General features: G+C 37.4%; 1 protein-coding gene and 1 non-coding gene across 2 annotated transcripts in view; one reads left to right on the top strand and one right to left on the bottom strand.

Annotated features, from left to right (window-relative positions):
• The window catches only part of FANCM (FA complementation group M), a 54,319-nt gene extending 28,190 nt beyond the window's left edge, over positions 1-26,129 (top strand). The window contains exons 12-23 of the mRNA XM_087422135.1: positions 1,219-1,376; positions 2,402-2,557; positions 4,598-6,512; positions 11,298-11,389; positions 11,499-11,567; positions 13,512-13,640; positions 14,833-14,989; positions 17,537-17,643; positions 18,387-18,953; positions 22,830-23,205; positions 24,792-25,083; positions 25,700-26,129. Of these exons, the coding sequence (XP_087278261.1) occupies positions 1,219-1,376; positions 2,402-2,557; positions 4,598-6,512; positions 11,298-11,389; positions 11,499-11,567; positions 13,512-13,640; positions 14,833-14,989; positions 17,537-17,643; positions 18,387-18,953; positions 22,830-23,205; positions 24,792-25,083; positions 25,700-25,838 (4,157 nt within the window). The 3' untranslated portion in view covers positions 25,839-26,129. The remainder of the gene's footprint in view (positions 1-1,218; positions 1,377-2,401; positions 2,558-4,597; positions 6,513-11,297; positions 11,390-11,498; positions 11,568-13,511; positions 13,641-14,832; positions 14,990-17,536; positions 17,644-18,386; positions 18,954-22,829; positions 23,206-24,791; positions 25,084-25,699) is intronic.
• LOC147917404 (U6 spliceosomal RNA) lies at positions 6,976-7,082 on the bottom strand. Its single transcript, XR_015551826.1, has one exon. It is a non-coding gene; the product is annotated as a U6 spliceosomal RNA (small nuclear RNA).
• Positions 26,130-26,462: the final 333 nt, after the last annotated feature.

Below are 26,462 nucleotides of genomic sequence, written 5' to 3'. Positions count from 1 at the left end.
TTTTTGGTTAAAATAAAAACAGAGTATGTATTTTGAATTCTCTTGAATTTATTAAACTAATAATGGCATCAAAACTTGATTAGGTTGGCATAACTTATTCTTAGTGGTCATTATATTTTTATAGATGTTAATTAGCCATATGTTTGATAATTGCTTCTAAAATGTTACTAGGGATGGATGGCAAATTTCTTTAGTAAAATTCTAGAACCTGTCCTTCTTTAAAAATTGAGATAATGTTAGCTCATATTCATTTTTCTGTACTTTTCTCCCTGATTTTTCAAGTGTCACTGGTTCATCCTGCCAAGATTGTGTGTGTAAATGTAATCCTCTATACATTAGTGTATAATTCATCTGGGCTTAGCAGCCTGCACTTACTTAACGTGACTGGGAGAGTGGAATACTTTCCTATTTTGAAAGTCTTAGAGCGTCAGTTGTTAGAACTGAAAGGGACCTGTGAGATCACGGAATTCAAACCCCTTATTTTACAAAAGCCTCTTCTGCAGTATTTGGGAAGAGCGAAGACAGAAGTTTCCTGATTCCTAATTCAGCAGTCTTGACAATTTTTTTCTGCCCTCGTCTGTATCGGACCAGAGCTTTATGCTGTGTATCCTTTCCAGTTTGATGATTATTTCCCTTTATAGAGATTATGGAAGTCAAAAAGGGTTAACTTACCGTCTACCTGTTTTAAAAGTCTATTATTTTTTAAAGCAATAGGTCTTTCCCACCCCCCTTCAGCCACCCACCCTCCATTTCAGACTTAAGCTGAAAACCCTTTTTAGTCTTGGTGTCCCCCATCAAGCCTCATTTGACCTTCCAATACTGTTATGATAGAATCGTGATACTAGCTTTCGTTTGTAAGTTATCTCATTGTTTCGTGCCGGGTCTTAGGCAGCAAAGTGGAGAGAGTCCAAAAAGAAGCTAGGACCGAGAGCCCAGCTACCTGGCTGTGTTCTGTTAATGGAGTCATTACTGAAGGTTAGCGCCTAGACAGGGGGTGCACCACTACTGTCAGAGAGGAGAGAGGAGGTTAGGAGATGTGTGGAAGCAGGAAGTGCTGACCGAGTGGTTTTCATGAAGAATGCCAGTGTAAGGAATAGAATCAGTGGGTTAGCAGAGATGAGTAGACATAAACAAGGAGAGAGTTTGAGTTGATGTTGTATATTTTGTTTGCTTTGCAGATTTTTTTAACCTCTTTTCAGTTATTTTTTCAACTTACAGGAATGAAGCAAAGTAATTCGAAGAAAGATGGGTTCTTATCAGAAGAAGAATTTAAATTATGGGCCAGACTTTATAGATTAAGAGACAGTGATGGAATTAAGGAAATAACATTGCCTCAAGTGCAGTTTCCCTCTTTACAAAATGAGGAAAACAGACCAGTAAGTTGAACGTGTTTTCAGATGCTCTTTACAGTGATTATGCAGTAGCTTTGGGAGTAAAGAGAATGTTTATGATCAGAATGTTGACTGACTTAAAAAATTAAGAATGTAAAAAAGTTTAAAAAGGAATATTAGAGTCTAAGTTTGTAAAGCTACTAATTTTATGTTCTTTATTGTATATATATTTTTACATGACTATAATATATTTATCTAAGTTCTGCCTGTTCTTCCTTACTTTCTGCCATGTGAACATTTTTATATGGGCGTCATCTACATGGTTGTCAGGTTACCCTGCAATATACCACCGTTTGTTTAGCTGTTTCCCTGGTGTGTTTGGGGATTCTTTTTCAAAATATTACAACATAAAATTATGCTGTCGTGAGCATCTTTGTACAAACTAGTTTTTATTTTTTTTTTTATAATTATAGTAAAACTTTAATTTGGTGTTATTGTTTGTTTATTATGGGAAAATTTTTGGTGAACTTAGGAAAAGTCAAGAGAATTGATCAAAGGTTACATTGTGCCTAGACAACTGGAAAAACAACCTCAGGGAAGATGCCTTTTAGAAGATTTATAGAACTTTAAATATATGGCTTTTCAGGATTTATATTTTATTCACTACAGGGAAAGTGAAGAATGGCAGCGGGTTTGAAGAGTTGGGATCAGTATCACTGAGAGATTATGAATGCCTCCCTATTAGATTGTAGGATATAAATCTAGCAAAATAGTAGTTTTGAAACCACACATTTTCTTAAATATTTGCTCTTAACATGGAACTATATAAACAGGAATATGGCCAAGTAGTAACTCATATAACAATTATTTAAAAAATGTATTTAAAAGGGCATCTTTGTACTTTTTGAAATTATTTCCTTTTTTCTCCTGAGATTTTAGTTGAAGTCCCTAACTGAATTCAATTTGTTTATGTTAGGCTGATTATCGTATATTAATTTTTTTTAAATCAGTTTGTGAAATCTGAGTATGTGTGTTTTTATCATTTTATTATTTTTAAAATTGTTAACAAGACTCAAGAACCAACCACTGGAGTTCGTCAGCTCTCTCTCTCTGAGTGGAGAGTGTGGCAGGATCATCCTCTTCCTACACATCAAGTTGACCATTCAGATCGATGCCACCATTTCATAAACATTATGCAAATGATAGAAGGAATGAGACACGAAGAGGTGAGGTTTTATTGTAACTTTCTCTTGCTGGTATGATGATGAAACTAGAATACTTAATCTTTATTCTTCTTAATTCGAAGTCATTATTATAAGAAACAAGTATGAATTACAAGTAATTTTAGCTAGAATATTTTGTTTTTCTATATAGCTCTTTTTGCCTTCAATAAGGAACCAGTTTTCCACCATAGAAGTAGGCTTAATTAATTAGAAGAATATCACCTGTAAATATTGATAGACTAGAGTAAAATTTTAATATACTTAATGATTTATACAACAACTATTTATAAAGCTAATTTAGGATTCTTGATATAGTGGGATTTATTGAAATATTCTCTATCACCTAGGTCATTTGGTATGTCTCTTACATCCTGGTGGTAGGTTAGAGAATTATTGATTCCTTGAGCAGTTTCTTGATTATTCTTCCTTGAGTCAGAATGATGAACCTATTCTGAGTGTAAAATCCAAAATTCCTGGGTTGGAATCCCAACTCTACCTCTTACTAATGGTGCATCTGTAAGTTACTTAACCTCTTTGTGCCTCAGTTTCATCTGTAAAATGGGGGTAATGAGAATACCTTCTTCATAGGGTTGTTGTGAAGATTAAAAGACTTAATACATGTAAAGCACTTAGAATAGTAACTGACAATAGTGAGTACAGTTGGCCCTCTGTATCCGAGGATACGGATGGCTGACTAAAGGATCAAGCATCCGTGGACTTTGGTATCTGAGGGGGGGCCTGGAACTAATCCATGTGGATACCAAGGGCCAACTGTACTAAATAGATTGTAGCTGCTATTTTTATTATTAGCTATTGTTCATGAATACACGTAAGTAAAGTAATTTGTTGTGGATCCCAGCAAAATGTGTGCCTTCAAATTAACACATATTTATTTTGTGCCCTCCATATGCCAAGCTCTGTACTAAGCCTTGTGGCTACCTCAGTGAAGAAGCCATATAAAATATTCTGTCTGAGGGGAGCATATATACTAGCAGGGAGACAGACATTCTCACATTAGTATTTATTATATTTATTCGTCAAAAAAGCGAGAGTTAAGTGCTTAAGTCCCTGAGTAGTAGAGGAATCCTGACTAAAATGGCCTTCGTGGGGAAGAGGGAAGGATGAGTAGGGATCGTGGGGACTGTTTTAGATTTAGACATAAGTAAGACTTAGAAATTCACTGTAAGATTTCTTGGTTGGGAAATTTGTTAAAAATAGTATATTCCAGCCTACAACCTAGTAGACATACTGGTACTATTGTTTCCATGGTTCTAAAAGCTGTTCTTAGTTTACCTTCATCAGAAGAGTGAATTTAACATGTGTGTGTTTTTCATTTATATATTAATTTTTAAAATATCTGTTTTTAGAAAAATAGAATAATTACTCAATTAAATGTTAGAAGTAAAAAACTTAGTAGTTATTATCTTATTTTATGTATTCATTAAATTTGTTTTTTCTACAAATTTTTCTAGTTATCCTGGGTCTTCCACGTATTAAGTACTGGGGAAACAAAAATATTAAGTGATTAAAGATAATTTATGATAATTTCACAGTAGTGTCATTTATAATTTTGTTTATCTGAACAATTTTTTAAGGTATAAAAGAAAATCCTTTGTTTTGTTTTGTTTTTTGTGAGGAAGATCAGCCCTGAGCTAACATCCATGCCAATCCTCCTCTTTTTGCTGAGGATGACCAGCTCTGAGCTAACTAACATCTATTGCCAATCCTCTTCCTTTTTTTCCCCAAAGCCCAGTAGATAGTTGCATGTCATAGTTGCACATCCTTCTAGTTGCTGTACGTGGGATGCCGCCTCAGCATGGCTAGAGAAGCGGTGCGTCAGTGCGCGCCCAGGATCTGAACCCGGGCCACCAGTAGTGGAGCGTTAGCACTTAACCGCTAAGCCACAGGCTGGCCCCAGAAAATCCTTTGAATAATATAATATTGTTTAGAAAATATTTTAACATAGATAAAACTCATCTCTTAGAATTGCCTTTTGTGTTTTGTTTTGTTTTCCTGTGACTTTTTCATTTTCCTTCTTTATAGGGAGAATGCAGCTATGAATTGGAAATTAAATCTTACTTACAAATGGAAGATGTTAACTCAACGTTAAGTGCTCCCAGGAATGAATATAATACTCTTGCCAGTGGCACCTTTACTGCTAAAAAGAAATCTTCATTTATAAAGAATATAAATCGAGGCGGTTCATTCTCAATGACTGAATTTGATGAAGATTGTGCTGAAATTTTTAAACAAACTCATATCAAACCTACTAAAATTGTTTCTGTAAAGAAAAAAGCTAAAGAACTGGGAAAAGATCAGCCTAAAAAAGAAAATAATGATGTTGTTATGGATTCTTTAGATACTGATGGCGATTCTGCTGTTGAAAATACTTTTAAGGTGGACCTACTAAATGATAAAAGGGTATCAGAGACAGAAAAAGTTGCTGCCACAGGTACTATCAGTGAAAATGTTGTTCATCAGCCGTGTGGATTGTTAACGAAATGTCAGGTTACAAGTAAATCTACTAGTTCGTTTGCTGGAAAGCTTTTAGATTCTGGTTATAACAGTTTCAGTGATGAGAAATCTGGTTCATCTGGCTTGTTTCTTCCATTCGAGGAAGAGCTTTGTATAGCTGGGACAGATGACCAGTTTTATAATTGTCATTCATTAACAAAAGAGGTCGTAGCTAACGTAGAGAGATTTTTATCTCATTCTCCTCCGCCTCTCAGTGGACTTTCAGATTTGGAACATGAAATTGCTAAGGGTTCTGCACATGAGAATTTGCTTTCCCTACCCTACACAGCGTATTTACAAAGTGATAAATCCACCTGTTTGATGTCACATTCAGCTGTAAATTCTCAACAGAATTTAGAATCAAATTCACTTAACCTTATTAATCATCCTTCTGAAAAAAGTTGTCTTTACACTGCAACTAATGATAAGATTTCTGATGAGCCAAGCTTCTGTGACTATGATAATAAAGTACATAAAGATATTCAAAATGAAAATTTAGTATCCAACAATCATATTCAAATAAATATAGGCCCGCCAAAGTATTTTGTTGAAGAAAAGAATTGTAATATTGATAATGGCCTCCCAGTATTGTTGACTGATCAAGATGAAAGTTTACTCTTATTTGAAGATGTTGATACAGAGTTTAATGATGTGAGCCTTTCTCCCTCGAAGAGTAAACACAAGTCTCTATGTGTGTCAGACAAAACTGCTGTGAATGAAACGGCGCTGGTCTCTCAGTTCTTCATTTCTGATGAACTTTTGTTAGATGATAATTCTGAACCCCAAGATCAAATCATCTGTGAAACTAATAGTTGGAAATCTCAAGAAGATTTGAGAGATATCCGTGAGGAAAAACTGAAGAATGATGAATGTGTTTTTGACTGCTCTAAGGATTTATTTTCTGTTACCTTTGATTTAGGCTTTTGTAGTCCAGATTCTGATGATGAAATATTAGAACATGCATCAGATACAAGTAAGAATAGATTTTTAGATGATCTATCTGGAAAGTGTTCAGATATTAAGGAGATAAGTGATGCAAATTATGTTTCAAATCAAGCAGTAATACCAAGAGATCATATTGATAGTTTTACGAGTAGGACCATTACTATCCCATCAAGTGAAGATAAGCAGAGTCCAAATTTTGCACATTTCCCCCTGAATGCAGCAAAGAAGAAAGAATTTATGTCTCCTGGTTATTCTCAATTTTCTTTGCCAGTAGGAGAAAAAGTTATGAGTACACCACTTTCTGAATTAAACACACTGAACTCATTTCCTAAGAAGAGAAAGGAAATGCGTAAGACGCCAGATTCTAATAAGGAAAAAGTAAATCTACAAAGTGTTAAAAAAACAATGAATTCAACTTTTGATGATTCAGGACTTTCTATAGAAAAGGCTAAGAGCAGGGAACAAATCAATCTGCATCAATCCTGTCATCCTGTTGGAGGTAAGATTCACATCTTTATAAAACACAAATCTTTCTAGAATAATTACCCTAGATAAACTTCTGTAATTTTTCAAAATGTAATTTCTCAGTATACAGTGTATTGAATTATATAATTGATATATTATATATTTGTTTAATTGGTGCTTACTGATATAAGATTTATTTTATCTACATGTATTTATGACATGCATGGCATGGGGAAGGTATTATGCTGGACACTGTGAAATACAGAAGTGTGAGATCAGGCCCTTGATTGTACAACACAAACAATTGTGTGACTTATACACTTGAAAAGATACCAGTATGTGGAAATAACTATTAAATGAATAATAATATAGTGGATTTTTAGGAGGTTCAGAAGATGATAAAAATTTTTTTATTGAGGTCATAATAGTTGATAACATTGTGAAGTTTCAGTTGTACATTATTATTTGTCAGTCACCATATAGATATACCCCTTCACAAAAATATGGAATGCTTCACGACTTTGCGTGTCATCCTTGTACAAGGGCCATGCTAATCTTCTCTGTATGGTTCAAATTTTAGTATATGTGCTGCTGAAGCGAGCACAGAAGATGATAAAATCTTGAACTGGATTAGATTGGAGATGTAGATTTTTGTTTTATTTTATTTTTGTGAGGAGGACTAGCCCTGAGCTAACATCTGATGCCAACCCTCCCCTTTTTTCTTGAGGAAGATTAGCCCTGAGCTAACATCCGTGCCCATGTTCCTCCACTTTACAAGGGACGCCGCCACAGCATGGCCTAACAAGCAGTGTGTCAGTGCGCACCCGGGATCCGAACCTGCGAACCCCGGGCTGCCAAAGCAAGAGTGCGCGCACCCAACCGCCTGCGCTACCGGGCCGGCCCCTGGAGATGTAGATTTTTAGTGTAGGTTTTCATTTTGGCTCCTCAGGAATATTTACAATTTGGATATGTTGAAAATAATAAAGAGAGAATTTGGATATTATGAAATGATGAAAACAAAGAAGGAAGGAAAGTGGAAGATTTGGTGGTGGGAGAATAGTTTAAAGTAGAGAATTTATGTAGCAAAATAGTTGAGAAATAAGTCTGTGTTTGGAGGATTGAGACAAGACCACAGAAGATCCAGAGGAATCTCTGGATTTCTGTGATATAGTTCTACACAGTTACAGAAAAACTAGAAAAATATAGTGAAGATATTTGGTATTAAAATGATTTAAGTATCCTTTAAATCTTGTTATAGAACGCAACTCTAGTTTATGTATAGGTTATTATAGCAGGCCGTTTATGAATCTTACTCCTTATGGGTCAGGAAAAAGAGTAGTTGTGGGATAAAATGGGTTTCCTCTGTAAATCTTTTTCTTAATCATGCTATTCTCATTAGCGTTGAGGGCATGATTCATGAATGTTTTATTTAAGATAGAAGCTTGTTTAAAGTAAGTTCTGGAAATATGTTTAATTTTCGAAAACTGACTGCTCTGCATAGTTTTGGATGTGCCCTGACACGTGTTTTTACTAAGTGTATGCTGCCTTCAATGTTTGCTATAACACCTTTCTGTTAAGTCCGTGTAAATGGCTGAGATCATTTTTCCGTCTTTGTGTCAGATTTGCATTAAAACTTTTTTTCTAGCTTTGTACTTAACTACTAACCATGGGGAATATAATTATGAATATATATATATATATATATATATATAAAATGGAATTATTTGTTAGAATTTATTATTGAAAGGGAAGATTTAAGATCATTTGCCACATCATATGTATACAAAAGTAGTTCATTAAAACACCACTAAAGCAATTAAAAAGAAAGCCTCTTGGCATTGGTTACTTTAGCTGAGCCCTTTGTTTAACTATGGCTTCCCTAGAAGGTAATGAAAAATGAAAAACTAGTTGGATTATACAGTGCTCACCTGCAAAAAGGAATTATTTGAGTTTATGTGTCTGGGTAGATGTTTTATTGGCATCGAGTGTGTGGAGAAATTTACTTTGTGAGTTTGTATTAGTTAGTTATTGCTGTGTAACAAATTACTCCCCAAAACTTAGTGGCTTATAATAACAAACATTCATCTCACAGTTGTTGTAGTTAGGGAATTTGAGAGTTGCTTAACTGGGTGGTTCTCGTTTAGGATTTTTCCTGAGATTATAGTCAAGATTTCACCTGGGGTTGCAGTCCTCTGAAGACTTGACTGGGCATGGGTGCTTCCAAGATGGCTTGTTCAAGAGGGGGCAGGGGAGGCACACAGGAATCACTGGTCCATAGCAAATCTGAAATCCAGAAGAGCTGAGATTGGAAGTTCCTTGATTAGGTCTCAAAGCCTGGGAATAATTCTCCATGGTTCTTAGATTCGTCATCTGGATGCTTGGTCCTTTTTCATAACAGGTAGCATTTGTAGAGTTTTCTTGGCCTGTTTCTTTTTAGTTAAAATTTGGGGATTGAAAGTCCTCTTTTCAGTTTGTTCTGTCTCTCACCCTTTCAGTTGTAGCTGGCTGTGTTTCTTCCCATGTAATTCTCATAAATCTTTGTGGGTCTCTTGTGAATCTGATTAGGGTTCATTCCCTTAGACACTAGCCATGCCCACAAATCTTTTGGAGGAAAGTCCTTCTCTACTTTGGGCTTCTGTTGAGATGTCTGGAGATAATTCCTTAATCTTTTTAGAAGGCCTGTTGTTGAGAGGATCTGTGCAGGACGTCCTTAAGATATTTAGAGGGTCTTTTGTCTGACTGAATGGTCCTCTGAGGCAGCATCTTCAATCACTCTGAGGTCTTAAAGCACTTACAGTTACTCCTTCAGCTTCATCTGTAGACAGTATTTTCCTGGAAGCCCTCTAGAGTAGCTCCCTGCTTGGGAGATTTCTTTTTTGTGTGTGTGTGAGTAAGGTTAGCTCTGAGCTAACATCTGTCACCAATCCTCCTCTTTTTGCTGAGGAAGACTGGCCCTGGGTTAACATCCTTGCCCATCTTCCTCCCCTTTATACGGGACGCCGCCACAGCGTGGCCTGACAAGCGGTGCGTCGGTGCGTGCCTGGGATCCGAACCTGTGATCCCCAGGCCGCCGCGGCGGAGGGCGAGCACTTAACCACTACTCCACTGGGCTGGCCCCCTGCTTGGGAGATTTCTTAATTTTAGCATTGTTTGTTACCTGGAGAGGCTGGGAATTTTCAAAACCAGCAAGTCCCAACGGTTTCGTCTTTACTAGTCCTTTCTTGAGTGTCTCTCTCTCCTCTTGCATTTTGCTTTAACAGGAAGAAGCACAGGTGAGACCTTAAGCGTTTTGTCTGGAAATCTCCTCAGCTAGACTGCCTCATTCAGTAGGTACATTTTCTACTTTTGATATTACTCAATGGTTGCTAAACTTGCTGACACGACATAAAGGATTCTCTTCCTTCCAATTTCTAATAAGATTTTCCTTACTTTTCTTTAAGCCCTCACCCATAGCCTCCTCAATGGCCATTAATCTTTCTGCAAACAATTCCTCCAAGGCTCTTCAAGCTTTCACTAAAACTCTCCTCAAAAGTCCTTTCCCTCTGCCCACTCTGCAGTTCTAAAGCTACTTCCACAGTTTAGGTTTTTGGTATGGCAGTTCCCTATTTCCAGGTACCAAAATCTGTGTTATTTATCTATTGCTGCATAACAAATTACCTCCAAAACTTAATGGCTTGAAAGAACAAGTGTGTATTATTTCACAGTTTCTGTGGACCAGGCATTGGAGAGTGGCTTGGCTGAGTGGTTCTGGCTCTGGGTATTTTATGAGGTTGCAGTGAAGATGTTGGCCAGGGCTGGAGTTAGCTGAAGGCTTGAATAAGTGTGGAGGGTCACATTGCTGTTGGTAGGAGGCCTCAGTTTCTTGCCACATGGGCCTCTCTGTAGGGTTGCTTCTTATACCCTTACAGTATAGCAGCTGGCTTCCTCCAGAGCGAATGATGCGAGAGAGAGCTAGGATGAGGCTGCAGTGCCTCTTATGGCCTAGACTCGGAAGTGACACACCTTCGCCTCCATTATATTCTTCCGTTAGAATCAGGCGACTCAGTCTGGGCCACACTCAAGGAGAGAGGAATTATGATCCACCTCTTAAAGGGAGGCATATCAAAGAATTTATGAACCTAAGAACCACAGAGTTCGTATAGAAGGTTTTGTAAAGACACAAAAAGATGTCTTCAATCAGAATTTTATGAAAGTGCAGAAATAGAGCTTTAAGTACCTGAAAATTTGAAGCATTTAATTTCATACATGAGAGTTTTGCTTTTAGCATTCTTTCCATACCCTGAAAGTGTTCCACTTACAATATTTTGGTGACTATCTTACCAATTTTTATTTCATGCTTGTGCACAAACACACATGTATATGTACACATATGTACATGCATACATAAAAAAGAATCTTTTCACGTATTGTTTTGTAGTCTGCATTTTCATGCTTTAACTCCTTCAACTAGAAAGAAATAAGACACAAAGGCAGAAAGACTATAGTAAATTTTAGAGGTGAATTCTAGAACCATGGACCAAGAAAATTACATTTTGCACTCTTCTGGTCTCTTTTCAGTTAATTTATAAAACTGAACCTGAATCAAGTATGTTTATTAGCAGAAGTCATCTCTTAAATTCCTCACTGGTACTGTTTAATCTTCTGTCCTTTCCATGCTGATTTTTTGACCAAATTTCTGAAAAACTATCTTTTTTCAAAAGTGAGTACATGTTGGGATTACCAGAAACAATTCTTATTGTACCCATCAATAAAATAGATAGTTGTGGTTGGATAAACTTAAATCTATTGACCATATTCATTATTTTTAAATAAATTGTAGGTGAACAATTAACAAGCAGTGAAAGTGAAGATGACGAGGTTTTCCAAAGAAAAAGTAGAAAAACAAAAGGAAATGTTTTAGAATCCCCCGAGGTGAGTCATTCAGTAATCAAAATAATGTGATCATATAAAGGCTTTTTTTCCCCTTAAGGTTTTTTTTTGTTTTTACCTTTTACTTTATTTATTTATCTACTTTATCTAGGATCAGAAAAATAGTGAAGTTGATTCTCCACTTCATGCTGTCAAAAAGCGCAGGGTTCCTCCAAACAGAGTAAGTACGTAACAGATAATGTAGAGTAATTCAAATTCTTTTGGAATAAATATTATAAGAAAAATATGGGTATAGATGAATGTAGATATTGATCTTACAGGTATATGGTTAACAGAAAAATAGATAGTAAATCCTGTATGATTGGAATTTCTATTTTAATTTTATACTCCTTTTAAAAACTATCCCTACTTTTGTCAGTACACTTTGGAATTCAGCAAACGTTCATTAAATACCTATTCTGTATCTACTGTGTAAGATGCTGGGGACGCTATAAGGATTATATCCTGGTGCTGTTGTAAGTCTCCTACACTCTAATAGGAGAGATAGATAAGTAAACAGATCATTTCAATATAACTTTTTAAGTTAAGTGATAAGAAAAGATAAGTCCTTAGCCTAGACCTTGGTAGTTCTGGCAGTCTTCTTGAAGGTAATACCTTAGTTAAATCTTATGGCATGTGTGGTGGTTAGGCAGGAGAAGGGAGAGGGGAAGGCATTGCCAACAGAGTGAACAGCTAAAAGAATGACGTGAAGTGGGGAAACAGCATCTCTTTATTATTGGATTGTAAAGACAAAGAATGCCAGGATGTACAATTGGAGAAAAGTCTGGGCCAGTGTTTGGAAGGCCTTATTCTCCCATATGCTGACTGAGTGGTTTAAAAGAAGGAAAGGAAGGAGTCCAAGATGACTCTGGGTTTGACTTGGGCTGTTTGGTGCCTGTGTCACCAATTTACAGAAGGCAAGAAAGAGGCGATAAATTCGGTGTTGCACGTGTTTGAGTGTGAGGTTCTTATGGAGCAGTGAAGTGAGTGTCTGGCAGGCAGCGATGACTTGAATCTGAAGTGTGGGTAGAGGGGTGGGTCATAAGGTAATGATATTCATTTGTCATCAGCTTATAGCTGATAGCTAAATTTGAGATTAGGAAATCTTGTGTGTTAATTCTCTAATACAATCTAGGATAATTTGTGCAAAATTAATTAAAAAATGCAAACAGTCCATATTAACTTTGTATACTTATATAAAACTTCACTAGAAAAATTGCTTAGGGCCAGCCCCGTGCCGTAGCGGTTAAGTACTCGTGCTCTGCTGCTGGCAGCCCAGGTTCGGATCCTGGGCGTGCACGGACACACCGCTTGTCTGGCCATGCTGTGGCGGTGTCCCACATAAAGTGGAGGAAGGTGAGCATGGATGGTAGCATGGATGGTAGCTCAGGGCCAGTCTTCCTCAGCAAAAAAAAAAAAAAAAAAAAAGAGAGGAGGATTGGCATGGATGTTAGCTCAGGGCTGATCTTCCTCACAAAAAAGAAGAGAAAAATTGCTTAACTTGCTACCATAACCAGAATGTCTGATTGACTTATACCAGAAGTGAATTAAAATTTTGAGAATGCTGATGGTCAATCCACTTTAAACTAAAATTGTTCCTCTTAATTGAAATTATTTTGATAAACTTCTTTTGATTGGTTTCATATTATTCTGTAAGAGATATAGTGGTAGGCCTCACAGTCAAACTTTGTTATTGTTATATTGGTGTCTTGGTTTGAGAGGACTCCCTGTATATTTGAACTGATTTTGACAGATATATTTACAGACTTATTTTTTGTGAAGCCCTTCAGGATCTTCTAAAGGAAACAGTTAAACTAAAAATACAAGTTTTCATCAAACACATTTGATGTAATACTAAATTGAATGAATATATACTAGTATTACTTATACTACCTAATTTAGTATTTTAGTACTTAGTATTACTTAACTTTTAAATTATTAAATATTATGTATTTGTAACATGGCTCTAACTTCTGAGAGTATTTTATTTTTCTAACTTGAAAATGTTAAGCCATCTATTTAAAAAGAAAAAATGAAAATAAAAGCAACAACCCTTGAGATACACGTTAAGATACAACAATCCAATTATATCTTCTTATGCAAGAATTTTATTGAATTATTATAGTTAGAATTATCATCGAGTGATGAAAGTGAGAATTTTCACAGACGACATCCACAGTTAGAAGACTTCAAGGGTCATACCAGGAATGCCAAAGGAGGCATCAGAGTCCCAAAGAGACAGAATAACCTAAAGGTAAAGTTGTTTTAGTTTCTTATTTTTATAAATATATACTGTGTATTTTTTATTAGTAAAGAACATTAGATTTTACATAGAAGTAGATTTCTCTGTACAATTTCTTTATAGAAAAAAATTCAAAATTAAAAAATACTTTGACCCTCATTTTACTTTTTTTACTGGAATTAAAATATCAAGGCTGTCGTATTTTTGTTTCTCTTTATGTTTTGAAACTACGTATCTTGCAGTGTTGTGTTATTTTGAATGACTAAATGAAGAAACTTTAGTGTACTGAGAATTTGAGTCAAATTGAAGAAAATATAGAGACAGAAATCTGAGTTTTAGAATATTTGCTTTTACAATCATTATATTGTTTTTCTTATCTCTATCCAATATTCAAATCCTTGGAAAAGAATTCTCAGCATCTTTTCTTACTGATCAGTCCTTTTGTGATGCAGTATTTTTTATGGCCGAAGTTAATTAGCCGGAAGACTCTGGAGACTTTATGCTCATTAAGAAGCATTCAGCCAGCTGACATGCTGACTTTTGCTTTATTTTACTTAGAATTATCAGAAGAAATTCTTTTTTTTTTTTTTTTTTTTAAGGATTTTATTTATTTATTTTTCCCCCAAAGCCCCAGTAGATAGTTGTCTGTCATAGCTGCACATCCTTCTAGTTGCTGTACGTGGGACGCGGCCTCAGCATGGCCAGAGGAGCGGTGCGTCGGTGCGCACCCGGGATCCGAACCCGGGCCGCCGGCAGCAGAGTGCGCACACTTAACCACTAAGCCACGGGGCCGGCCCAGAAGAAATTCTAAGTAGGTCTGCTACTTGGTCATTTCTTTTTTTTTTTTTTTTTTTTTTTTTTATTTTATTTTTTCCCCCCAAAGCCCCAGTAGATAGTTGTATGTCACAGCTCCACATCCTTCTAGTTGCTGTATGTGGGACTTGGCCTCAGGATGGACGGAGAAGTGGTGCCTCGATGCGCACCCGGGATCCGAACCTGGGCCACCAGCATTGCAGCGCGCGCACTTAACCACCAAGCCACAGGGCCAGCCCTACTTGGTCATTTCTTCTTGCAATTTTCTGTTTTTATTATTTTGGTCTTAAAAGCATTGGCAAGAAATTTATTTTCCAGAATGATTTCCAATTATTTAAGGAAAGTAAATGATTTTCTTAAGGGCATCTTCATGTTTTCTAATTTGTCTTAGCTTGTAGCTAGGAAGTTTTTAGATGATGAAGCAGAACTTACCCAAGAAGATGCAGAATGTGTTTCATCAGATGAGAACGATGAGTCAGAAAATGAACACGATTCCTCGTTACTTAACTTCTTAAATGATGAGACTCAACTTTCACAGGCTATAAATGGTAAATAATATAATGATGCTTCCTTTTCATTTAATTTTCAATGCTTTTAGTGTGGTTATATTTAAATATTTTGGTCAATTTTCAAAGAACCTTGACTTTAAAGGGAATTAAATTTGGTATGTGTGAAATATTTTGTCATTTTCTTTCCTTTTTTTTTTTTGTGAGGAAGATTGGCAACAGATGTTAGCTGTTAAAAAAGGTTTTAAAGACAAAAGTTCTCAGTACTATGTCGCTGATACTGATATGATTTGCAGAATAAGGTTTCTTAGTATTGTGCCCTTGATGTTCATTAACAGAATTGGCTTTTCAGGTTTACAGTATAATCTGGTGGGAGAATGTTGATGCAAAGATGACAACCAGTATAAAGTCCCTGAGGCAGGAGTGTGCGTGGCATGTTCAAGGGAACAGCATTGTGAGTGGAATTGAATGGGGGAGAAAGGGAGTAGGAGGAAGCGAGATGGAGAGAGATGAGCAGCCAGGGTATCACTGCAGAGTCTGTGTGGAGAATGGCCTGCAGGGCAAGGGTGGAGGAAGAGACCATCCAGGAGGCCATGGCAGTGATCTGGTCAAGGGGTGATAGTGGCTTCTGCAAGCGGGTAGCAGAGGGGGTGAGAGGGATTGGATTCTGGATATGCACAGCCAGCAGGATCTTCTGAGGGTAGAGAGCCAAGGAGTAGGCAGTGGGCTTGAGCGGCACAGGGACGCAGTTGCTGTTCTCTGCTGTTGGGAAGGAGCGCGGGCAGATCCGAGATTCCAGTTTAGACACAGCGCGTTTGACGTGTGAGGAATCGAAAGTTTTTTTTAAATAAAAAAATACCCTCAAAACCCACATTATCTTTTTTTCATATCTCATTTCTCTCTTTTTTTTTTTTGTGAGGAAGATCAGCCCTGAGCTAACATCCATGCTAATTCTCCTCTTTTTGCTGAGGAAGACCAGCTCTGAGCTAATATCTATTGCCAATCCTCCTCCTTTTTTTCCCTTTTTCTCCCCAAAGCCCCAGTAGATAGTTGTATGTCATAGCTGCACATCCTTCTAGTTGCTGTATGTGGGACGCGGCCTCAGCACAGCCAGAGAAGCGGTGCGTCGGTTTGCGCCCGGGATCTGAACACGGGCCGCCAGCAGCAGAGCGTGCGCACTTAACCGCTAAGCCACGGGGCCGGCCCTCATATCTCATTTCTTAAGTCCTCTTTGCTATATTATAACTTTAAAAAATGATAGGCATATGAATCGCACATGAATTATGCTTGATGAAAAAAGCCAGATTCCAAAGGTTACATACTGTAGACTTTGATTTATACGACCTTCTGGAAAAGGTAAAACTATAGGGGCAGCAAATAGATTAGCGGTTGCCATAACCATGTGTTTGTTAAGACTCAGAATTGTGCCGTACTACTGGCGGCCCGGGTTTGGATCCCAGGTGCGCACTGACGCACCGCTTCTCTGGCCATGCTGAGGCCGCGTCCCACATACAGCAACTAGAAGGATGTGCAACTATGACATACAACTATCTACTGGGGCTTTGGGGATAAAAAGGAGGAGGATTGGCAATAGATGTTAGCTCAGAGCTGGTCTTCCTCAGCAAAAAAAGAGGAGGATTAGCATGGATGTTAGCTCAGGGCTGATCTCCCTCACAAAAAAAAAAAAAAAAAAGAATTGTGCCCTAGAGGATGAATTTTACTGTATATGCCTTATACCTAAAAAAAAAATCTATGAAACAAACGAAAACAATCTCAGAAAGCTCCTTGGTTCTGAGTCCTTCTAAACAGTGACCTGGAAGTCAGGTCTCACTGAGCTTGTAGGATTTAGCATCAGTAAGAAGCAGATCCTGTGGCCAAGAGGGTGTCTAACAGCTGAGGTAGCTTTGGAATGGGGGTAAGGGAGATAGTATTCGAAGAAAGAGTTATACATCTTTCCCCAAGCACTAGAGTCATTAATCTAGCAATGTTAGCCCTCAAAATAACCTAAGTTGATAATTTAATCACTCCAAAAAAATGTAAGGGAAAATGGAAGACAAAAATAAAGTTGTTTTCTGATTATAACCGTGAAAAAAATGGTAGGCATAAATAAAACCCTGTGTGTTTCCCAGTTTTTGCTTGACTGAAAATTATGACACATACTTACTATCGGCTGCAGCTTTTGATGTTTTTAACCCTATGTTTTCTTTTTTGCCTGGATTTCTTGTGTTTTATTGAATACTTTCTATAAAGCAGTGCAGTCCTAAGGTCTTTGTACGTAGACATTTATTTTTCATGAAAAGGCACTGTCCTAATCCTCATTTTCAGAGGAGAGGGATAGCTAAGGCAGAGAGCTTAAATAAGTTGTCCACACTCACCCGACTAGATGGTCTGATGTCAAAGGCAGAACTCCTAACTTTGCGTTTTTTAATAATTGTTTTTAGACATGTTTCAATATATATTAACTATCTTTTGTGTGAAATAATTCCACAAGGTTTGAACCATGTGAATTTGGAATAGGTCAAGTTAAATAATTTGCTAGTTTTCATTTAAATAATTTTGTTACTTGAAATTTTTATTATCTTTATACAGATTCTGAAATGAGAGCAATTTACCTGAAATCTTTGCGCAGTCCATTGATGAGTGGTCGGTACAAAATAGTTCACAAGAAACGTAACAACATGAACATTTTCTCACAGGTATGAACTAGAGAAACAGAGTGGAGAGCTTCCTATGGTGGTGTTGAAATATGTTCCTGTTCATGAAGCCTCTATTCTGTTTCTAAAGCTGGACTGTCAGAGCTATTTGGGATAATTTCCGCCCTGAGTAAGGAAGGTGGACTCAATGAATTCTCAAAATCCCTTTTAGTCCTAATTTGATCAAATTATCCTTTCTTTAATTTGAGCTAATTAGATTATACTATTAAATTGTTTTCCAATTAGGAGAATGTTTAAAGGAAGTGACTAGAACTTCATCATCGACTATTTAAATTTTTAATTCCTATGTGTTGTCATATTTCTCTTTAAAATTTATTTTTTTCATAAAAATATTATATTCTAAAATTCTAAAAATTTAGATTATTTTTCATTTACAGAAAACATTTTCATATTAGTCTTATTTGGTTATAAATTGCCATGTTCAGCTTGATAGTATGTTCGTGTTTATTATATAGCACTTATCACATTGTTTGTGAACTATTGTTTGTTTTTCTGGCTACCCGCATTAGACCATAAATTTCTAGAGGGTAAAGCATTCTGTTTTTTATTCCCAAACTCCCCATTTTCTTACATAAAGAATATAAGCGGTATATGTTAGTTGAACAAGTGACTGAACTAATAAAGTAAGTGAAATATTCATAAAGACCTCATATACTTAGAATGTTAAATACATTCTGAATTTATGAAAGAAATTTATGATGTTCTTATTTGTATTTTTATTGTAGATTCCTGAGCAGGATGAAAACTATTTAGAAGACAGTTTTTGTGTTGATGAAGAGGAGTCTTGCAAAAGCCAATCAAGTGAGGAAGAAGTATGTGTTGATTCTGACACAATAGCTGAAGATTGCTTTGCAAATGGGAGTAAAAAATATAAAACCCGACGTGCAGTAAAGCTAAAACAAGTGAAGATGAGACAAAATCTTGCATGTTCAAAAAAGAAATTATCCAGGATTATTTTACCAGATGATTCAAGTGAGGAGGAAAGCACTGTAAATGATAAAGGAGGCTCTAATGTTGAGGTTAACCCAGGCACTGTTAACACGAGCAGACAGCAGGACCCTTGTGTGACTTTACTGCCTTCTGGGTCTTCACTGCCGTCCAAGGACCATTCTAATCCAGCTGTTGAGCAGTCGCCAGAGCAGAGACAACACACACGACTTCATTTAAAGGATACAGTTTCTGATGTCTTGGACTTCAAACCTCAGAGCCGTAATAGAACTGAATCTACCTCCCCATCATCCACTACTGTTGATTCACAGAAAGGCTGTAGACAATTTCCAGTTCAGTTGAAGGTATGGATCAAATTAGAGAAAAGAGTCTTCATACGTTTACCAAAAGGTTTTCTTTTTGCTTTCTTTTGTGTTGAATAACTAGGTCAAAGAAAAATTAGCAAGTGATGAAATTCTTCAGACAAGAAAACAGCACACTAAATTATATGGATAATTCAAAGGCTAAGTGGTCCAGTTTCCAGCTTCTCTCTATCTTGCTATTGCTGAAATAACCCCTAAAATAATTTTCAGTTTTTAAGAGTTTATAATTAGGTTTTAATTTTTAAATGTGTTAATAGTTTTCTTAATAACACTCTGTAAGGAAACTTGCTAATTTTATAAAAAGGATGTAGGAAAATGGGCTTCCAGCAAGGTGAAATGAACAGAAATTACATGCTCAGAACCTCCCATTAACTTTTTGCTCCCCCACTGAAGGCTGTGGGTACGTCACTCTCGTCTCTCTACTGGGGAGAGGAGTTTAGGGGCACCACCTGATTTCTTTCCTTTAAATTTCTTTCCTTCCAGAAAGGCTACGTGGTCCAGTTTCCAGCTTCTCCTTATCTTGCTATTGCTCAAATAACCCCTAAAATCATTTTCAGTTTTTAAGAGCTTATAATTACAATAGTTTTGCTAAAATAGGGGTTAATTAAAGTCATAGTAATAGGAATCCGTTAATTGTGAACATTGATTCGTTTCCTTGACTGTCATCTTCGAGTGACACCTACACCTAGCCTTGTATTTCTCTTTTATTCTAAGTGTGTTGTCCATTCTGCCTCAGCATCATGCTCCAATGTCCACACAATGGCCCTCAGCATCATGCTCCAATGTCCACACAATGGCCCTCAGCATCATGCTCCAATGTGCACACAATGGCCCTCAGCATCATGCTCCAATGTCCACACAATGGCCCTCAGCATCATGCTCCAATGTGCACACAATGGCCCTCAGCATCATGCTCCAATGTCCACACAATGGCCCTCAGCATCATGCTCCAATGTCCACACAATGGCCCTCAGCATCATGCTCCAATGTCCACACAATGGCCCTCAGCATCATGCTCCAATGTGCACACAATGGCCCTCAGATGGGCGTTTCCAGTTTTGAACTGTTCCCAGGCTTTTTTTGCACAGTTGTTTCTCAAAGGCACAATGAGGACAAAGTTGACTAGATTAAGTCTTACCATAGATTGGAGAGCACCTCAGTACTTAATGTCTCAAAGCCCCAGCATCCACGGCTGTGTATAAACATAGTAACCCCAAGGGTCGAGGTGGGTAATATGTGCACAGGACTTTGAAACCAGTAAGCACTACCTACATTTCTACTTGGGCATGCTCTAACTAAAACATAGATATAGGCAGGTAGTCCTTTGAGGATTGTGAAAAAGGATAAATAGATGTTAACAGAAATATGTTTACCTTTTCTTCTATTATCTAATACTACAATTCCATGTAGTATGGTTCTTCTTACTTGAAATTAGGAGGGGAAAGAATTTGAGGTAAATTTGAGGAGACAGCAAATAGACTAAATAACCTGTCAAAAACCGTTAGATACTAAAAATGTTAACGTTTACTTTGTCATGTGTATTGCAAACAGTATTCCTTGTCTGTCATTTGCCTTTTTGTTTTGATTTTTGCCATAGGAAAAGGTAACTTTTTTATACAGTGTCAATTTTTTCTTTATAGTTTCTGACTTCAGGGTCACTTTTAGAAAGCCATTTTCTACTCCAAGATAAGTAAATATTTCCAGTATTTTCTTTTGGTGTTTTAGTGGCCATTTCTTCTTTCATTACGTTTCTTCTTTTTTGTTTTTTGAAACTGAATATTGAATATAAAGATTATTTCTGAGTGATTAGGACTTCCATCTTTAGCTTAGGATGTACGAAGCTGGAAAGAGCATTGCTCCTATCCTTATAACAAAAAAAAGCCAGATAATCCACAAAATCATGAGTTTGAGACCGTTATGGAGTTGAGGTTGCAGGGCAACCAGCCTGCCTGATATCGAAGGAAAGATGAGTGCCTCCAACGAGAGACTTGCTGATTCGGGGCAGTCACTCAGCACTGCACAATCTGGTAGGAAGAACTCAGCTAGAACTTGAATGAATTGCAAAAGGCAGTGTACTAGCATGAGAGTTTAGAACCGCTGGGAGTTGCAGACAGAAGGGGAATTTGCACTCATGGGCTCTTCTCCACAGGCTCATCAGGTGTTCTCAGGAAAGACTGAGGATCAGAGAAGGCCTCCTTCCTGGGGCAGGTCTGGGGAAGTGACCAGCAGTTACTGTGGAAAATGCACCAAACCCCATCTGGTTTCTTCCCCCTACGTCCCCTGTGGAACAAAAGCTTTCAGCCTCTGGAGGAGGAGCAGAAAACCCTCTGGCCCTCAGGGCCGAGGGGAAGACCCTTTGCAGATGGAGGAAGGGAATAAGAACAAAATGCCCCACACCTGAGAAAGGGGCAGGACATCTTGGGCCTAGAACATTAGAGATCTCTAACCACTGGGAGGGAGGGCAGGATCACTGAGACGGTCCACCTCTGAGACAAGGGACACAAGTCCTGCCCAAGAGAGGCTGAATCAGGACAACAGAACCCCCTCGCCCCCGCCAACTCCTAGCGCTCCCTCCAACCAGGCTAGCAAGCACTAAGTAACAAATCAGAGCAATCTACTGCTGAGAGAGGGACAAGAATGTAGGAGAGAACCTCTCTGAGGTGCAGGCTCACAGCAAGGCCCTAGAGCTGAGAGAACATTTAGAAAGTCATCTGGCAACCCAGCCCCCAACCTAAATACAGAGTAACACAACAGGAGTTTGAAGTCTCTGGTTGTACCTAGAGTAATCATAGATAGCAATAAGAAAACCCAAACCCAACTCAGCTTTTGACTAGATTGACTCAACCCCACACAGTAAAGGCCTAGCAAAAGAAAGACATGTCTATTTCTAGGCATAAATACTATTTACCTCAATTACTACACTCCTACACAAGATGTTTGGCTTTCAACCACAAGTTACAAGATATGTAGAAGGAAGAAAAAAAACACTTTCTCAAGAATTAGACTCAGATATAACCCAGTTGTTGGAACTAATCAGACAGGGCATTTAAAATAACCATGATTGATATGTTAAAGGCTCTAGTGGAAAAGTCAAACAAACATGCATGAACAGATAGGGAATATCATCTGAGAAGTGGAAAATATAAAGAACAACAAAGTGGAAATGCTGGAAATGGACAACGTGGTAAGAGAGATGAAGAATATCTTCAATGGGCCCATTAGTAGACTCAACACAGCCATGGAAAGAACCAACAAACTTAAAGCTAGGCCAATAGAAACTAGCCAATGTGAAACACAAGGAAGAGTGAAAAGACAGAACGGAGCATGCAAGAGCTGTGGGATTGTGTCCACTAGTCTCAGGGACTTGTAATTGGAATTAGAGAAAGAGAATAGGGTAGAAGGCATATTTGAACAGGCAATGGCTAAGAATTTTCCAAAATGAACCAGCATTGGCATACAAGTATTTGAGTCGTTGTTTTCAGTTCTTTTGAGTCTATACCTAGGAGCGGAATTACTGGGTCACATGGTAATTGTGTTTAACTTTTTGAGGCATCGCCAAACTGTTTTCCACAGTGGCTGCACCATTTTACATTCCCTCCAGCAATATACATTCCAGTTTTTTCACTTTCTCATCAACACTTACTTTCCTTTTTTTTTTTTTTAAATTATAACCGTCCTACTAGGTATGAAGTGTGGCTTGGTCCTTCATCTGCATAGTCACTTTGGTCATGTTGAAGGAAGAAAACAGTAAAAAAAAAGAAAAAATATCAGTAAGGAAAAATCATCTTCAGGTGTTAGAAGTTTATGGCGCTGATATATATTTAATCTGATTGTGATGGATGTTTTCCACTTTTTCAGGCTGGTGGTGCTCTGGAGGATTCTAGCACTTCAGTGGCTTACTGTTCCAACTCAAGACCACATTTGGCTGGCGCACATGCTTCTCTTAAACTTCCACAGGAGGGCCAGAGAACTTGTATTCTTGTAGATAGTCGTGAAATCACTTCTAGTTCAGAAGTAATTTCTTCCCTGCGAGCAGTTCATGGCTTACAGGTAGAGGTCTGCCCTCTTCACGGTGGTGGTTACATTGTGAGTAACCGCATGGTGGTGGAGAGGAGGCCTCAGTCTGAGATGTTGAATAGTATCAGTAAGAACAAGCTCATTGAACAGATCCAGCACCTGCAGAGCATGTTTGAAAGAATATGTGTGATTGTGGAAAAGGACAGAGAAAAAACAGGTTTGTATTTTAAAAAGTTTATAAGGCTGTAAAGGAACTTGACTATTATTTAGTTCATTCCACTGTCACCATGTGGAATGTAAATACCCGACTCATGAATGTCATTTCATATTTACATAATGCCATAATGTTTTTCTTTAGTCATTGTGTTTAAATGCAGCTTATGAGAATTGAACAGTGAGAAATGAAAGGCAAGTGAACCAATCAAAAGTCTTTTTCAGGAGCCCCAGAAAGGAAGGCCTTAAATAAGGCAGCAGTGGGGAAAGGGAGATAGGATTCAGGAGGTTTACAGGGGAGGATTAGCAGGAGTTGGTGGGAGGAGTCAAGAATTGCTCTTGAGTTGACCAGTTTTGTGGTTACTGGGCAGTTAGGTAGTGGTGCTGCTTATCAAAATTATAAATATAAGAGAAGCAGCAGATTTGAGGGACAAGGAGTGTTCAGTTTTGAACATGTTAAGATTCTCAGTGCGTCACTGAAATGGGTGCCTAGGATGCATTTGGAAATGCGGGATTGGAGCTCCAATTAGGGAATTTCTATGGGTAAAATTTAATAGTATGAGGAGCCCCTGAGAATAGTGAGAAGATTGTGGGATGTGGAATCAGAAGACGCACTGAGTCCTGGTGTCTCCATAGCTATGTGACGTTGCATTGACAAATCACTCCCTCCGAGGAGTTAATCATATACTGTCCCACTCATCTCGTGATGTTATGAAGCTTAAGTGAAATCGTGCAGGTGAAAGCCACTATGGAAGAATTTAAGAATTACACAGTCATCATGTAAAAGGGAATAGTTTATGTAAAATGTTGGTTTGGGAATTGAGCAACAAACGTTATCCCCATGCTGTCACCGGTAGACCATGTGATCTTGGATAAGTCACTTTCAGTGACCCAGTTTTTTAGTTTTTTTTTTTAATTTGACAAGTGAGGGCTTGAAAAGGTGATCTCTTGGGTCTTAGTGCTAAAACTCTATAATTTCCTCTTTACCAACATATCCTTTATAAAGGAAATAGATTTGGAATAAAAAAGAAAGTAACGTGGCCCAAGTTATGGAAAAGTATCTTTTTTTTTTTTTTTTGGCATAATGAAGAATGCCAAAGAAAGAATGTCAGTAGAAATGGAAAGAAAATGAATGGGAAAGCTAGGAAAGGAACTTAACAGGCAAGAGTTAAAGGTGATGTTTTCGTGAGTGTGCAGGACATTGAGTTCCTCTGGGAATAAATACGTAAGGTAATTTTGTATCTTAATGAATCTTTCATCACCCGTAGCCGTAGGAAGAATTTCGGAGATGGTACTATGGCCTTGGCCTTCAGAAATCAATTATCTAGGACTGTAAGCTCTCCCCTGCGTACTCACCATCCTGTGTGGATTCCGGTTCAGGACACTCATCAAGACAGTTCTCCCTATTTTCTCTGTCAGCTACTTGAGAATCACTAAATCCTTAGCTGTAGAGTTTCTCATTAGCATAATGTGGCACTAGTTTGCTTAATGGTGTATGTAGATCTTGGGATTTTAATAATATATAGTATTAACAATTCTACTTAATGTAAGTCACTAAGGTTTGCATTTTCCTAACTATGAAATATTTAGGAGACACATCGAGGACGTTTAGGAGAACAAAGAGCTATGACAGCCTGCTGACTACCTTGATTGGTGCTGGAATCCGAATTCTTTTCAGTTCCTGCCAAGAAGAAACTGCAGATTTGCTAAAGGAACTGTCTTTGGTGGAACAAAGAAAGAATGTTGGTATTCATGTTCCAGCAGTGGTGAACAGTCATAAGTGTGAGGCACTTCAGTTTTATCTAAGTATTCCCAATATAAGTTATATAACTGCATTAAATATGTGTCACCAGTTTTCATCTGTGAAAAAGATGACTAACAGGTATGTCTGTTTTAATATTTTTAAATAGTTACTTTTAAATGATCCTTAGGAGCATTTCACAGGAATTTTAGTATTTTTTAAAAATAAAGAGGTATAGTTCCTGTTCAATTATTGCATTCAGTAAAGACTTTTTGCTCACCAGCATATGATAGTCACTTCATGAAGCCGAGGACATTAATTCGGGGGAAAAAGATAGGCACTGCCTTTAAGGAGCTTTGAGCCCTATGGTAGACAGATGGCACTTACACTTGATCTTGCATTCTGACATTTCTAGGCTGTTTAGTTCTGTAATTGGAAAAATGTTCAAGTTGAAAATTTTACTAGTTTTTGATTATTATATTGCTTGAAAAGGAAGTTTTTAGAAAATAGGTTAATTTTAATTAAACTAAGGGCCCATGTAAGATGTTGAAATTACTGTTATATACGATTTTAAGTATAGAGAATAAGCTTTTGTTTTATTTAAACTAATGCTAAAGACCTATTAACTGGATGTAATGCTTAGGAAGCGATGATTTTCTTAAGGCTTCAATGTTTTGTGTTCTTTAAGCAAGATAAGAATTTAAATTTTATAAGTCAAAAGTCCTAGTGAATTGTTTTTGTCTAATTTATTTTTCAGCTCACCTCAAGAAATCTGTGTGTATGCACAAGTAACCCATCAAAAGGCTGAGGAGATCTATAAATATATTCACCATGTATTTGACATGCAGATGTTACCAAACGGTCTTCACCTGGGGAGACTGACAGCTGATGCCTGATCGACTGCTCCAGGTGCGGTCATCAGAGAACCCGCACGGTGCTAAATGCATTTCAGTAATCACTGCTGCGACTTGATTGTCAGTTTAAAATATGTAAATAAGAGAATATCTCCATATCTATTATTTTATATTGTATACATTTTTATTTATATAGATTATATAAATTATTAACAAAGAAAACCCCTGATCAATTATCATTTTGATTAGATTATGAACCCCCCCCCTTAATTGAATAAAGAAAAGTTTATTGATGGTACTGTGAAGCAAGTAAAAGCTAGAGTTAGAGATGCATTTTGGAATTTTTCCAGATTTATAGTATTGAAGTTGTCATTTCTGAGCATAAGTTGATGTGTCTGACTGCTGCCAACTTAATGGTCATAAACAGTTTTTCCTATATATTAACTATAATATCGTTTAGACTATTTTAAATGTCCTGAGTCTATATACATACTGGGTAAGGTGTGGGTGGTAGGTGTATTGTGAGATAAATACCCCAGTAACTAGGAAACTAGAAAATCTGAGTATGTTTATCTTACCAAAGGTGTCCCAAGCAAGCACAGTCAAATTCTATTCGTATGAACTCCAGCCTACACTACTTTTTTCATTGAAATATCATATTCAAAG

Source organism: Ceratotherium simum, chromosome 3 (assembly GCF_057802395.1).
Source record: "Ceratotherium simum simum isolate JZ-2026a chromosome 3, ASM5780239v1, whole genome shotgun sequence".
Classification (NCBI taxonomy): domain Eukaryota; kingdom Metazoa; phylum Chordata; class Mammalia; order Perissodactyla; family Rhinocerotidae; genus Ceratotherium; species Ceratotherium simum.
Note: the sequence above shows the minus strand (reverse complement) of the source record. Positions and strands in the feature narration are given on the sequence as shown.